We start from the raw sequence: 16,491 nt of genomic DNA on the forward strand, positions 1-16,491 counted from the left end.
TGCAAACCTTAGAATGTGTTGCTGCTTTAAAATATCCAGAGTTGGGAAGGATAAAAATCACTAATGCAGGGGAAGGCAATATGTGTGGCCCTCAGGCTTATTAAGTGGGTCATGGCGGGGGGGGGGGGGAATCAGTTCGTATTTTATTTTTCATGTTATAGTATAATATGCTTTTAAAACAAACTGGATGCTTATTTATAAAATTGTGTTTGTGCCAGTGTATGTACCACTATCACTTTAACTGAACCCTTATTCTGAAGAAGTACCGTAGCTTTTATAATTAATGTGTGTGCTTTACGTATTGGGGCATTGGTATTCAGGTTCAACAAATTTTGCAATAATGGTTCACATTTTGTTCCGGGGTGTTTTTTTTTAAAGTGGGGGGCATAGGTGACAGGAGGGAAAAGGAAGCAGGGGCGGGGATGTTGTCTTTGACTTAATCAGACTCTGCAACATAGTATATTGGCTGTGTAAAATACCTGAAGTTGTTTTGTTAGTACTGTGGATAAATCTGAGTTAAATCAGACAGAACCCTGAAGGTTTGAATCATTTATAGACAGCAGCTAATTCCTTTTCTTATGCCAGATTCAATTTTCTTAAAACCCTTCAGAAAATTCTTATAAGCAGTGTTCTTTTCCTCCTCTGTTCCTTTTGAAGGCAGAATAACCTTTTGCCTTCCCCCTTCTCACCAAGTGCTTCAAGATTCAGTGCTTTAGTTGACATAGAAGAGAGCCTTACTGACCTTTGCAAGGATGGTAGCTTGAGCAGAACTGCTAATCCTAGTATAAATATGCAGGCCTTGTTAGAAATAATTCCTTTGATGTCTCCATTTTGGAATGTTGCTGTTTTGGGGATGAGCAACTACAATCTGCAGCCCAAAGAAAAATGAAACTTCCTGTTTGTTAGAAATGTGAGCATCTTCTGTGAGAACCACGGAACACTACGTTTTTCTGTAATAACTTGATTGTTGTTGTTTTTTAAAAAAACTATTGTCAACCCCAGAATATCTGGATTGTGCCTGGTTATCTGGTTGTGGTAGGGTGTGTGTGTATTTGTGTGTGTGAATCTTTCTCCTTAGCCTCAACATTGAACATCTCTGCACTAAATGTTGATTTGGTGGAAGCTGTCGGCAAGCAGCTAGATTCTTTACTAGTGAGAACACACTTGACTGAATGGGTTTTATGAGGACAGTGTCAGCTAAAGGATGGCTGATAGGTGAAATCTGGACTTTCCTGTCAGCTTCCCTATAGTTGTTTTAATGCTATAGTTTAATGCTATAGTTGTCTGAGATGCTTGTGTGGCTCAAATTGGAGACTAAAATTATTGATGTGTGGTACTCAGCAAATCCTCCAAAACCCTGAATCTCCTCCCCTGCCTTATTTGTACCCGTTCTACTTTTTTCAAAGTTAAAATGTTCCCCTTTTAGCAGTTTGTATCATTAGATTTCTATTTAATCACATGCAAAGTACTTGGGATTATTACATCACCAAGGTTAAAAATGTTATGGCATATGAACTGTGAAGTTATCTCTGGTTCCCACAGCATTAACCCTGCTGCATTATGCAGATGTACAGTAGAAATAAATGTCCTTGCAAAATGTATTTCTGTGTCTGGCTAGATATGCCCTGAGGAAAGTGCATTACAAGAAATGCTGTGGTGAAGATGATGTAATAATCTGTTTTATTGGTTGGCTGGGCTGTTACAGAAAACTCTCATGGGTTGCGTGCCTGCTTTTAATATTGGCTAATGTTCCTGTTGGCCTGCAGAATGGGATCCTGATCATATGTGACTTGAATCGTAGTTGTCAGAGGTAACACTGGAATAATCAGTTCAGTGAAACAGAGGCCATTATCGACAGGAATGGATTGTGCAGCATATGCTTCATAGAATGGAGAGAAATAATTATTGTCACTGTCAAATAATTATTGGCAGCAAGGGGCCATAGCTCACTGGTAAAAACATATGCTTTAATAATAACACGAGATGAACTCTGCTGGACCAGACAAAAGTCCTATCTAGTTCAGCAGTATGTTCCCACATTGGCCAACCAGATGCTTAAGGGAAACCCACAAGCAGCACATGAATACAATAGACCCCTACCACTCATTTCTCATAGCAACTGGCTTTCAGGAGCATGCTGCCTCTGATACTGGAGATGATATACAGCCATCATAACTACAGTCCATTGATAGTCTTGTTGCCCATGAATCTGTCTCCTCCCCTTTTAAAGCCATCCATGTTGATCACCATTGCTACATCTTGTGGAAGCAAATCCCATAATTCTAACTGTGTACTTTGTCAAGTATTTGTTTGGCCTGTCCTGAATCTCCCACCGTTCAGTTTCACTGGATGGCACCACACCATTCATAATTTTATATAGAGACCCTTTCTATGTAGAAGCTCCCAAGTTCAGTCTCTTGCATTTCAATCTATAAGGATACCGGGTAAAAGAAAGAACCTTGGTTCAGGGCCAGGGTGCAGCAGTCTGATGTGAGCTGGGTGCTGGGAAGGAAACAGGAGTCTGGGCTGAAGAGCAAATCAGGGCCAAAGGGAACAATGAAAATATATAGAAACATGCCAGAGCTTAGGAGGACCTTGGTGACTGAGCAGGGCTTAACTCATGGATAGGGAACCTGCTGTTCTCAGTTGTTCATAGACTCCATGACCAATGGCCAGGGATGTGGTCCATAGACATCTGGAGGGCCATCCCATCTCTGGCCCAGGAAGTTCTCTTAGGGCAGGCATCCCCAACCTTCAGCCCTCCAGAAGTTTTTGACTACAATTCCCATCATCCCTGACCACTGGTCTTGTTAGCTAGGGATCATGGGAGTTGTAGGCCAAAACATCTGGAGGGCCGCAGGTTGGGGATGCCTTAGAGTCAGGGCCAGCCAAATACATTTTCTCACCTGAGGCAAATAAGGAAATGGCAGACTCCTGGGATTTGTAGGTTGTTTTCTTAAGAATACAGGAAGTGGGACTGAACAGGGTGGGGGTGACCTCCCGTGGGGACCTCTTTCTCTCCCCCATTCTTTCATCTCTCCCTGCCCAACCTGGTCCATCTTGGGGATAATGGGAAAGGAGTGAGGGGGAGGGAAGTGGGGCAGTAGCAGTAGTGGCAGCTCCTAAGGTCTGGCCCAAAATGGCCTGCTGCAGATGTCTGAGAGGGAGGGGTGGGTAGGACAAGGTGAGAGAATGAAAGGGTTCTGGAAAGGGCTGCTGGTTGGTGACAAGGCTACAAGACGGCTAGAGTTGCTGACAGCTGCCGCTTAGCATGGCAGCATGTTGGGGGCAAACGAAAGACCACTGTCCGCTGCTGAGCTTGCTGTGAGACTGAGCAGGCAGGGATAGGTAACTGCACGGTCAGCTCTACTATTGGAAGTACCAGGGAGTGGGCCAGAACCATGGCTGCTCAATGGAAGTGCTGAGGAGTCAGGAGCTGGTTTAGGCTGCTGCCTCTCAGCTAACTGCCACCAATAAAACAGCCAAAGGAGCCACACACTCAAAGGAAGCACAGACATGGAAACCACACACTCAAGGAGAAGGGTGGGGGGATGGCAAAAGGGAAAGAAAAGGAAACAGGAGACAGTGAATAAAGGACTCGTGTGCTAACCACAGTATTGTGAAGTAATCAGGGAGAGTAAAGTTAATTCGGTCCACTCCAGGTGGTGACAGTAGTTGCCATCTTGTCCATTCATGTGCTGCCATGGGCCTTCCCAGACCCACCCTGCCTTCCTTGAAGGCTGCTGAAACGCTTCCTCCTCAGCTGTCAGCTTGCTTTCCTGGGTGAAGAAAGCTGATGTAATACTGGCTTCCACACCTTTATCCTACGGCTTTCCCCAGCCCTAATTGTCTAGGGAAACTGTGTCTATGTTTAAGGCAGTTGTGGTATTGAGAATTGCTGTTGAGCTGTTGCAGCATTTTGGGGTGCTACTGTGACAGTCCTGCAAGAAACCAAGCACGCACATGACAATGTGGGATTAGACATCCTTAAAGTGATTTTGTTTGGAGGCTGAAATTGAAGCATCTCTGCAGCTGAAATGGTTATTCCTTTTATGGAAAGTCTTGAGCTGCAAATAAAAGCAGTGCTTGCTTAGCATTCTTAGGAAATGAGAGATCCTACCAAAGCCCATTTGTAGCTCTTGGAGATTTTTGGGCTTCAAAACAAGCCCACTGCAAGGTAGAAGAGGTTTTGGCTTTCCACATGGCTGACTGAAACACTTAGGAATTGTGAGGAGCAGCTAACATATTTAACGAGGCTCAGTGTTCTTCTGTGCAGGGTGAATTGATTCAGACCAAAGTGATTTAAATCAGCAAGATATAAGGCTAATTATCATTGATTTTAAATTGAGTTTCCTGTTTATGCTACTTCATATACTTCCTAAACTGGGCCTCAAAACTTGCCACTATGCAGCGTTAATTTACAACTAGAGAATTATTTACACTATTTCATTCTTAGAACAGCGGCTTAGCATTTTTCACACTGTACACATCTTGTATGTGAAAGATCATGTCGTGGCTGACATTATTAGGTCCAGTAATAGTGTTGCCTGAGTAGATATGTGGACATATCTGTGCTTGCTCCAGGGTCTGATCCCTATATTTGTGTCTATTGTAGCTGGGAAGCAGCTGTTTTAGGATGGGGTGGGGGCTGTCTCTAAGAAAATGCTTCCCTACCACCAAAGGCCTGGGTGAAGAAGATATAATTACCCAGGATAAGCTGTTGATCATTGATACATTGGGGTGATTTAGATGGACAACAAATGGCTCTGTCACTTTCTCTTCCAGGGCTGTCCTGTAATACAGTGGTACCTCTAGTTAGGAACTTAATTTGTTCTGGAGGTCTGTTCTTAACCTGAAACTGTTCTGAACTTGAGGCGTGCTTTCGCTAATGGGGCCTCTTGCTACTGCTGTGCCGCTGGCACACGATTTCCATTCTCATCCTGGGGCAAAGTTCTCAACTCGAGGTAACTCTTCCATGTTAGTGGAGTTACCTGAAGCGTTTGTAACCTGAGGTGTTTGTAACTCGAGGTACCACTGTAGGTTGTTCCTGAGTTATCAGTCAGGTCGTCTTGTCATGATGTAAATCCCTAACTTGTGAGTCTTTGTCAGTCAGAAACAGATGCAGTTCTGCCATGGGGCATGGCTGCAGACAATGGATTATGTAGGGTATGCTTAGTGCCCTGTATGTCGTCTTGCTTCCTGTCTCTCCAGCAGCAGCTCTAGATGCTTGACACCAGTGAACACTGAGATGGGAAATAAGGGTTGCATTTCTTTTGTGTCTTCCATTTGGAATATTTGAAACCTCAAAATGTGGGTGTCATTCTTACGATGAAAGCTCAAGGGCTGTAGGGGGCAGAGATCTCTCCCACTCCATGCTGTTATCTTTTATATATATTTACATGATCATGCATCAAAAACACAAGCATTGTGAAATGATTCAAATTGCAATACTGCTGAAATTCGATAGATGATACTTTTGTATCTATAGGATTCCAGGATGTTTTGTTTACTATGAATAAAAGAGAAGCAGGAGAAATTCTATGATTGCTATTTATAGAAGAAAAGCACAAGGCATACTTTGTAATTTGATTCAAAGTTGCAGTTTTGAACTTCCTCTTCTGTTAACATTAAATAATCACTTAAGTCCACAACTTATCACAGCAATGAAAATGTTAATAGCATTAACTGATGAGAGATGTCTAAAACATTAAAATGCTGCAAAGGAAACAAACCCTTGGTGACATGCCTCTTTAACCAAAATGGTTAAAACATTCAGAATATCCAGACAGCAGAATATCACCAGAATTGGTGTCTCTCTTTTCAGTCATGGACAGGCAGCTCATTTCAAATTACTTCTGTTTCTGAAACAAGACACACCATTTCATCTGCAAACTAGATGAAGTGGTAATTGGACTCTTTTAAATTCTTGACTCAGTTTTGTTAACTCTTCTAAAGCGGAGCTGTACATAGTGCAGATGAAAGGGAGGATCAAGGAAATCATGTTTGTGGAAAGAACAAGAATTCTTAAATTGTGGCTGACGGTATTCACAATCCCAGATGGCATCCAATGACAAGTCGAATATGGATGTAGTGAAGAGGAGCAATGTCCCAAAGGCCACCCATTGCATTTCACAACTAAACAAGGATTTGATCTTGCCTTCCGCCATTTCAACCCACTGCGCACTCTCCTAATTCACTGACAAACATTTTCACCTTAAACATTCCAATATACCATCAATTAAAGGGCAAACAATAGTGTCCTTTTTACTTTCCTGCCTCCCCACGGCTCCCTTTATGTGTGTGTGTGTGTGTGTGTGTGTGTGTGTGTGTGTGTGTGTGTGTATTACCCCCCCCCTCTCTCTCTCTTGCAATTTTAACTTACAATCCTTTGTTTTCCCCCCTAGTTTCCTGCCACGGGCGTATTGTGAAGGTGCCTGCAGGTCCTCTAGTGCGAGTTGAGAGCACAGAGGTGGTGATTCCATGCAACGTTAGTCAATATGAAGGACCCAGCGAGCAGAACTTTGACTGGGAGTTCTCTAGAATCTCTGCTCCGGACTCTAGATTTGTACAAGTAGTGAGTACTTGGGACCCTTGGTTCACGTCTCAGGAGTATAAAGATCGGGTTGACGGTAAAGAGGTCACATTGAGGCGAAACAGCAACAACTCTGTGGAACTCGTGATTGGAAACATCCGCCCCACTGACCAAGGGATGTACCGATGCACAACGCCCAGCACAGATTCTGTCGTTCAGGGAAATTACAATGCTGTAGTCGAAGTCAAAGGTACTTCTAAAGGGTGAGGGGTATTTACAATTGGTATTGGGTCTTAGTGTAATTTTGCAAGCAATATGTGAAATGGCTGGAGTAGATGCAATCTAGCCAAATACACTTTTGTATAACCTGAAGGTAGACAGTGCCCCATGTCCACAGCACTGTCCTGTGTTTGCTTAATTGAAGCAGTGGGTTGGTGACTATCTCAACAGGATCACTTGAATTTATAAAACAAAGCAAAGTGCTCAGAATAGCTCCTGTTATATTCCAGTCTCCCCCACCCTTCTTCGCTGACATTTGTTTCTAAACAAAGCATACTGGAAGGGGAAGTTTCTCTGCTAATAGATTTACTTGAAGAGGTAATTGTGGGTGGAGGTCTTTCTGAAGCTGAATAATTGATTGAGTTAAGGGAGAAAGTGTGGTGTGTGAAAACACTTTTTTGCTCATGTTTTCCAATGTGAGTGATTTGTTTTGGCTCAGCGTACTCATTATGCTGCATAATTAGTCATCTCTTTCATGACAATCTACCACAGCTTGACTCTGTTTCATTGCTGCTTTATGTAAAGCCATTTATTATAACCCACACGCTTGATAACTTTCTTTTCTCCGAATAGTGATTGCGGATGGCTTAACCGTTGGTAGGTCAACAGCCCGCTCCACATCTACTTGGAACTTATCGGAAGGAGATGCATTTCAGTTGCGCTGCTCAGCGTCCACCAATTCTTCAGAACACACACATCTGCATGTGTCTTGGGAATTCAGAAACGGGTTTGCCTGGCAAGAAATTCTCTCCTTGACGCATGAGGGCAAGTTCCAGCCTGGTTCAGAGTATAACGAGCGCTATATCAGTGGAGATGTGCGTTTAGATGCCATGGCCAATGACATTTACCGCTTGTCTGTGTCCCAAGCTCTTCCAACAGATGAAGGTGCCTATAGGTGTCGAGTGAGTGAATGGGTTAAAGGTGCAGATGCTTCATGGCAGAAGATCCAAGAGAAGGCTGTGGATATAGCAAATGTTGTGGTGCAGCCAACAGGTGAGCATGTAGATTCATGGAATGATGTTGCCTGTATCAGCATCTATGCTGTAACACCATTGTGGCTGTGGGACAGAATGTGCAGGCCACCAACATTTGGTGTAAAGCCATAGTGGCTTCCCCCTTAAGTATCTCAGCACAGTATATAACATAGCAACAGTGTGTACTTTCCTCAGTACATGTGTTAGGTGCGTTGTGAAGGCACCGCAAATAAGAACTTAGATAGTTGTATTTTCTTTGAATACCTACTGCATAGGTGTGTTTGGAATCTATTTAAATCCTAGGCTTCATAACAGAGGACTCTTTTCTTTTTCAGTAGTTTGTATAGGATATTTGTGTAAAAGGTCTTGTTACCTGGCTTTGGAGATTGCCTAGGGCTAAAGGAGAATTTAAATCTACAGTTGTTTTAAGTTCGCAACTTTCGCCCCAATAGCTTAGCTACCAGACAGTAGTCTTTAAATGACTGTTCCCCTTCCTTTGTTTAAATATACCTGTGTGCAATGCATGTGCTTTGAAGGATCATGCCAGGCTGCAAAATGTATACAGTGGTAATTTTGGAGAAGGAAGAATAAGCAAGTTGGCTTCTTGGCGGCAAAATGAAATTATATGTTTTTGCAAGTATGCTCATACTGGACTTGCAATCCTTTAATCACCACACAGAGAATTTGAAAATGCCACAACAGTCATTCAGATGTGGTTCAGTTCTTCATAGTAGTTAGCTTGTAAAATCTGATTTGTACTCCTTTGGGAGTGTGTCTTGGCTTTAGGTGTATTCATTATGAGAAACAACATCTCTGTGATGGTGAGAGACCCCCTTGATCTTCCCTGTGCTTGAAGTTATAATGCTTGTTATGTTGGAGTAGGTAGGCATGTGAGGTGTTTTTCCCCCCGGGAGGCTTAATTGTACGTAGCAAAATGTAGAGCCACTTGGAACACCTTCTGTTGGAACGATGTCATATCTAGACGTAAATTGTGTGAAGCTGGATTGACAGTGAATTTGATTAGAAAAATTTGTTGTGTCCTTGCATTTCCATGCACAAGGCAAAGCTAGCCGGTTTTTTATTCTAAGAAAACTGAAATTGCACAATGATTTGCTTCAGAACATAGAATTAGATAAGTAGTGAAACTTGGGGGAAAAAGTTCACTGCCTGTTTTTCTATAGTTCAGCAATAATATATTGTGAGCTTTGCCTGTAAATATGTAGGACACTAATTAAAAAAGCAGGCAGTAGAAGCCAACAGTTATGCTACCTGCTGTATTAAAGAGTTGAAAATAACACTTCTTTGTCTTGCTTCCCTCCTGCCAAAAGCTTTAGGTGTGTTCATCACCAGAAGCAATGTATCTGTGACAGAGGGGGACTCCCTTGACCTTACCTGCAACTTCACAACAGACAGAAGTGGTATTTTCCAAGCAGAGGTCAGGTGGTACTTCAGTGAATCACCTGATAGCACCATGGCAGAAGCTCAGGTTTTGCTAAGTGCAGACCGTGATTCTGTTGTTAGTGATTCTACCCTCATCAGCCTCAGCCATGTGGATCGGAGTTCTTACCACCTATTGGTACGTGATGTGAGCACTGAAGATTCTGGTTACTACTACTGCCAAGCAACTCTCTGGGTGCCACAGCACAATGGTAGCTGGCACAAGGTAGCAGAGAGGACATCTGTGCCTGTCACTGTGGAGGTGTTGGCATTAGGTGAGTAGCTGGGTGGTGATGCTATAAAGTTGATGGATAATTTTTCTTGTGTACTGATAGGGAACCTGTGGCCCTCCAGAGGCGGTGTGCTTTGAACTTGCATCAGTCCCTGCCAGTATGACCTAGTGGCAAAGTGATAATGGCAGCTGTAGTCCCAACAACCTTTGGAGGTCCACAAGTTTTCTATCCTGTGTTTATACCACAATATGGAAGTGAACAGAAAATGGCATTCAATAGGAGTGATCCCTCCTGCCCTGGACTCTGTGTTGGAAGAAAATTATGTAGTTCTTAAAAATGCTAAACCCTTTTAAGACTTACCAGTTCATGCTCAGTGGTGGTGTGTCCAACATGGTCTCTTAACTATACCAGCCATCCTGGGCTTTTTTCATGACTAGCCATGGATGCCTTTTTGTGTCTAATGTGTCAGTCCTGAGAAAACATTTTAAAATGAAACGTTAAATGTGGCTCTTTAACTTGACTTAAAAGAACACAAAGATGGAATAGTCTTAATATTTAAAGTGATCCCTGTCTTGGAAGAGAGAGGGGACATTCAAAAGCTTTCAACAAGCCCAAAGGTGGTGTTGGTGGGATATATAAGCTGGAAATCCCCGCAGGACCTGCCATGACATAAAACAGACTTATGCAGTGCTGGTTGTTGTTAAGTCTCGGTCTTCTTTAGCAGCCTGCCTGAAAATACATGGGCTGCCATCCTCTGTAGCAATGTAATTTTTCCCATTAGTCATCCAAAGAGAAAATTCAAAATTGTTCAGTTTTTTTAGCTGGAAATGTTCCGTACTGTTTTAAGTTCTTCTTTTAAAAAAACCCAAAATAAAATGTGTTTGCTCCAAAGACAAGAGACAGGAAGGGAATCAACTGATAAATAAAAATATAGTCAAATGCACACTTGTTCTGAAGACCACATCTATAGTTTCTATCAGGAAGATAGTATCGTTTGGCAAAGCTGCATAGTAGAATCTGGTCTCAGGTAGTCCAGCGACTCATCTAGACACCTTCTTGTGCTCTGATTTGTTGTTCTTGAGTGTGGCTTGGACGACTGGACTAATCCCACAGTCACTACTATAATGGTTCTTTCAGACCCATTGGCAGATCTGCCAGATTTCCTTGGGGAAATCCTAAGAATAATATAGATCACTTTCTATTATTTAATGGACATTATATCATATGGAAAGATTAGGAGGTGAACCAGAAGTTTGTCTAGACAAAAACAGTGTTTTTCACTTTTCCTTACCCCAATATTCTGCTTTGACTTTATGGAGAACTGTGTTTTCACTAACTCTGTTTTCCTGGCTGAACTCTTAAGCTACTGAGATCTGCTTTTTATGCAGATGTTCTAGGAAATGAGCATCCAGGCAGGAGAGATATGGAAAACTGAAAGCCTAGCACAAATTTCTAAAGAACCATGTTGTTCTGTAGAGTTTGCCTTGACGTGTCAGCATCTCTTAGAGGATAATTTAAAAAATCAAGTTTCTGGCTTTTGACTTTGCAATTAGGAGCCAGATGATTCTTGACAGCCTTTCAAGCAGTGGGAGCAAGCATTTCTACTTATACTCTGCTGAAATTCAAGCATTGTGCATATACACTTCTGAATGCTATCGTAGCACAATCGGAGATCTGGTTGATGGTAACCCAGTCCTGACAGCCACAGCATCTCTTGTACTTCAGAGAGCCAAGACAGCTGAAAATCCACTTCTGCAGTATTTGTACAATCCAATTTTAAACATGTTTATCTGCAAGTAAATCTCTTTGGCTGCGTTACCGTTTAATAGCAAGCCCAAGAGTATAAGCTGATAACAAATAATGGTGTAAGCCCGGCTAGTGATGTTGGTTTGTTTGGGCAATGCAAACCACAACCTTGGATTTGGATGAAACTAAGCCAGCTGCCTTTTTATTATTTGTTTCTCTGCTCTCAAGGACTAGAATAGTGAAACAGCCCTTGTGCACTACCTAGCATGGTTTATGAAACTTCAGTTAGTATTTAGCGCTATGTGTAAATGCAGCCATTGAGTTCAGTAGGCTGATAGGTTAGTTTAGAATTATAGCCTTAGAGGAAGGAGAATAAGCTGTGCAAGTTTTGAAAGGAAAGGAAAGGAAATCTCAAGATGGCCTAATGATTTCCATCCTGCTTGCTGTAGGCCTAATTATGATAGAGAGCTTGTCTCTTATTCTTCTCATCCAACAGACATCCCACCGAATGCAACTAAACAGAGAGGTGCCACTGATTCTGTACACTCAGTGTACTTCTGTTACCAATATTATCTGGAAAGCATCCATAGCTTTAAAAGCTGCCTTGAATAGGGTGCCTTTTTTCTGCATTGAAAGTATTCGGTTGGTCACTGGGAATTTCTTCGCCTTTGCATCCCAAATTAGTAATTATTTTGATGCAGGTTAAGGGGGAGGAGCAAAATGTTTTTCAAATGATCTTACATTGCCTGCGGGTGGGAAAAGCAGGAGAGGAATTCTCATCTGTAGTACATAAACTGCATCCAAAATTCAACAGCAGCCCCCTCCTACTTGATTGAAGTTTGAGAGCTTGGCAGGGTATTAAGTCGTTGAACTGTCAGCAAGGCTGTTCTTTGACAGCTGACAAGAGTGCAGGAATGAGGCTTATCCAGCAAGCCTTTTATTCCTTCCTGCTAAATCCTCTGTCTGAGAGTCAGTGTGAAGAGACTAGCTGGAGCACTCCTGTCAAAGCCAAAACTTGCCCCAGCCATCCTATTCCCTATAGGTCTTCCAAATGCTGGATATGATTAGCTGACATCCCATTTACCTTCAACTTTCTTCTATTTCCTAATGAGGACATGAAAATGTTGTTGGTGCTTCTGCTTGGAAGCAAGCTGCTCCAGTGAATTATGTGGGCTGGTTCAGATTATCATATACCATTATGCTGAGCCAAGAACAAGCCTTTTGGCCGCACATGAGCAGCTCTTTTGCTCCTCCCTTCCCGCTAACAAACCAGGGAGACGTTGATTAACTATTGCTTCCTGTATCAGCCAAACCAGGAAATTAATTGTTGTGGAACAAGTAAGGGTATCAATCCAACTTCAAACTAAGTTTTCATATCCTGGCTTGTTCAGAAACTGTTAACAATAGTTTCCTTGTTTGGACAAAATAGTAAACTGTAGCAAAGTGGGGAGCAAGGGAACTGTGTGTGCATCCATAAGCCTCATTCAGATCTTGACATTAAGGTGAGGTATGATTGGCCAACCCAGCCCTTTTTGTGGCTCATTAACTAGCTTTCCCTCCACGACCTTTATAAATATTGGTAGTGCATTGTATTCCTTCTTTTCTGGGATCCTAAATATGGTTGCTAAGAGCAGAAAGTAGGCCCTTCATAGTTCTTTCAGACTTGTGATTATGAAACTGTCAGAAATTGTATTTAAAAAAGAACAGTAAAGTTAACTTGAAGGGTATATTCAGTTTCTAGCACTGGCATTCAACACCAGGAACAAGTAAATGTGGGATGCTCTCCAATATTGGCTTGCTCTAGTGCCAGCTTTCCTCTGCCAAGGTCGCTGAAGTGGGCAATAAAATGAATGGTAAAGCAGTGTACAGAAACCTGACACGCTCTTGGCATGCCCTTCCAAAATGGGGAGCATGTTCATTAAAATGAAACATTTCCCTGAGAGGCAGACTTTGCAATTGCAATGCAGTGTTCTGTAACCAGAATGTTGTATTATGAAATTCCTACAGTATAGTGTGACTTACTAAATGTTGGCTTTAGAATCTGCCTTTTGTTTGACTTGGGGCTGCATGCCATGAAGATACTCCATTTCTGGGAATTACATGGTCCACTGTCACCAGCTAAGTAGTAAATGCCCCATCCTATGCCATGACTTGCAAGATGCCAAAAGAATGTTGCCGTTCTGAAATGATAAATGTGAAAATGTAGCCTGTATTCTGAATTGGTCTTTATTTCATACTTTTGTTTCCTTGTCTGTCTCCCTGCTTTTCAAAATGCTCCGCAGAGCCAACTTACCATGTGTTTCTGAATGCGACTAAAACACCTAAGTATGCAGAAGATCCCACAGAATTGGAATGTAGGATCACAGAGGCGCAGAACACTGAAACAAATGTGCGTTTCACTGTCTCATGGTACTACCGATTACCTATGCGCAGTGATGAAGTAGTGAAAGATGAACTTCTTGCCACCATGGATGCAGACTGGACGCTGGTAGTTGGGGACAGAAGCAAACAACGGGCCCAGAATGGGGAAATTATTTTCTCTAAACCAACTGTGGACACCTTTCGCTTACGAATCCAGTGGACCTTTGAAGCAGACAGAGGAGATTATTATTGTGTAATTTCTTCATGGAGCAGGCAACGAAATAACAGCTGGATAAAGATCAAGGATGTGGCTTCTGTGCCTGTAAGCATTTTATGGTCTACACAAGGTAGGAATCTTGTACAGCCTGACTTTAAAAACTTCTGATGCAAATTGTTGGTGACTCAGTGGCTTGCCTTTAGAGACTCTGAGATGGAAAATTTCTAAAGGGTTTTGATAGATGTATATACATCTGCCATTGCCATCTTTGGATGGGAAAGTGGATGAAAGTGGCTAATGATGAGATCAAAGAGCACAGTACCATTTAGGAATGTTCAGCACAATCAACAATAATTCCAAGCTAAGGTTGCTAAGAGTCCTGTGCTAGAAATATTTTAGGGCAGCGTACACAGGGCTACTAGTGCATCGGGGCTTCCCCGCTTTCCTGTCCCCCAGCTCCAACTCCAGCTCCCTCCTCTCCCCCCCCCCCCAATTGACTTGGAGGCATCAGGAGAACACCCAGAACAATGTGTGGAGGGAGAAGAGGGAAAATCATTCCATCCAGCAAGCACTCTGGCAATGTTGAATTCCTCCCACAGGGTGTTATTCAACTAAAATTTCCTCAGAGTGGTCCCACTGAAATGAATGAACATGGCTAGGTTAGGTCAAATAATTTTAGTAAGTCTGCTTTTAGTAAAGCTTAGTTGAATATCACCCACACCATCACAAACTCTTGTCCAAACTCCTCCTGGCAATGCACCAGGAAGCAGCTTGAAATGTATGCGAAGGTGGAGTCCTGAGGAAATAGCAGCTGCAGGGAACTAGTGCAAGGAGTTGTGCAAGAGATTGAAGGTTTATCTGGAATTCTTAGAGTTCATCAGATGCAGACTACACAGTCAGGATATTTTTTCACACCCAGGCAACAAGAGAAAAAATTAAAAAATGATATTACGTTTGTTTTGTTTAGAACGATTTACAGGCCATTTAATCACAACTCTCTACTCTTAAGTGGATGTGGGAGGTGGGGACATGGAAGATGGACCACAATGCTGGTTGTCACGGTGGCCTGGGATATCCAGCCCCCTCGGCATCATGATTAGAATGAAGGAAATCAAGTAATTGACTTGGATCATTATCAGATTCCTGTTCTTTTAATAGAGTAAACTAACAGCTGTTTTTGGTTAGAGCTTTTATCTGATGTAAAGTTGTGTCTAGACAGCAGCCAACAGTCCTGATTGGGCACTCCTGCACATAACTTAACTTGAGTGTGGGAAACATGCTTTAAAAAGGCAAGCTGCCCTTTTCCTTGGAACACCTTGTGTTCATTGCCTGTAGAAAGCACAAGCAGAAACTTGCATTAGTTCCCGAAAGCCCTGTGATATTCCAGAACAGACCAAAGTAGCCTCGAAGTCTGGGCTGTAAAGGGTGGAAGAAACAGAAACAGCATTTCCAAATCCACATGCCTCAGAGCTGTCAACAGTCACCTTCATGAAGATTTTTCAGAATGTAATTATTTGTCGGCGGCAGCTACAATACTGTGTCATACGCTGCACTAAGGGCTGACTTGAAAGTTCATGAGATCAATGGCTTCAGTTCTTGTTGAATGCCCGGGACAAGTTGCTACTTCTGAACCAGAGTTTTCCTGTCTCCATTTTTACATGTGGGGATCTGCTACAAGGTGTTTGTAAGAATGAAAACACCATGGTGAATCAGAGTTGCTGTGTTCTTTTTCTGTCAACTTGCTTTGAGTATGTGTTTACTGAACCAGTCGAGAAGCAGTTTTGCCATGAGGCTAGATAGTGTACAGTATGCTGCACCAGGTATCCAATTAAAGCACTGAATCTGGGCTTCGAGTGTTCGATTGAAACAATTCATGCTAGTATTCCTTTTTGAGTAATGGTCTCAGCAATACAAAGGCAAGGCTTTGGTGGTACTTGGGACAGTTCTGTGTGTGGCCCAGGCTGGAGGCTGTATTCAGCAACAGTCATCCCCAGACTAGGTCTCAGAGCTGCAGTTTATCAGAGTTGCTAGCTCTGTCTTTGATGGGAGAAGCCCCTTCATTTAAAAGGACTCTGCTTGCTTTATCTCTGGCAGAGCAGGCAAGGCTGTGGTTCTTCTAAGGCTTCTGAGCTGGAGTTCTCAGAGGAAGGCAATGCAGCACCCAGCAGCTGGAGAGGGACTGACACAATGGGCTCCTCTTTTTCCAAGTGTAAATTTGAGGCTGACCATCTTCCACCCTGAGTTCCTGGTCTCATCCCCTGGAGAAGGATGTCATGATCCCAGTGTCCGGGCAGACAGGCTCATTGTCAAAGCACTGCATTACAAGAAAGGAGAGAGAAAAATACCCCTGTGTTTTCTATTAACAGTGCAAAATAAGCACATTTTTTGTACAGTTTCCCTTATTCTGCAAATTTCATTAGTTTACATAATTTTATTTTGGTTTCTTTTAATGATGTGGTGCAAAGAGGTACCAAAGCACTGAAGCCCCACTGCCAACCAGGAGGGGTTTTTTTTTTTTACGGCATTTACAAGCCACCCTATAATAAATATTCTTGGCATTTACATAATTAAAATACAATAAATAAAAACTTAAGCTTTGTGCTTAAATTAGTCATACAGTGCAGTACTATAAAAGTATGGGAGGAGGTAAAAATCAAGACCGTAAAACAAAAGCTAAAAGAGCAAAGAATGAAACCGAAAATCTAAAACAGA

At 42.4% G+C, this 16,491-nt stretch overlaps 2 protein-coding genes across 4 annotated transcripts in view; both read left to right on the forward strand.

Moving 5' to 3' along the window:
* The window catches only part of IGSF3 (immunoglobulin superfamily member 3), a 494,096-nt gene that overhangs the window by 83,389 nt on the left and 394,216 nt on the right, over positions 1 to 16,491 (forward strand). The window lies entirely within an intron of this gene.
* The window catches only part of PTGFRN (prostaglandin F2 receptor inhibitor), a 79,756-nt gene that overhangs the window by 21,651 nt on the left and 41,614 nt on the right, over positions 1 to 16,491 (forward strand). For both annotated transcript variants that reach the window (XM_081858461.1, XM_081858462.1), the window contains exons 2-5: positions 6,405 to 6,782; positions 7,385 to 7,804; positions 9,114 to 9,497; positions 13,484 to 13,909. In XM_081858461.1, the coding sequence (XP_081714587.1) occupies positions 6,405 to 6,782; positions 7,385 to 7,804; positions 9,114 to 9,497; positions 13,484 to 13,909 (1,608 nt within the window). The remainder of the gene's footprint in view (positions 1 to 6,404; positions 6,783 to 7,384; positions 7,805 to 9,113; positions 9,498 to 13,483; positions 13,910 to 16,491) is intronic.

This window comes from Podarcis erhardii (assembly GCF_964252035.2).
Source record: "Podarcis erhardii genome assembly, chromosome: 4".
Lineage (NCBI taxonomy): Eukaryota > Metazoa > Chordata > Lepidosauria > Squamata > Lacertidae > Podarcis > Podarcis erhardii.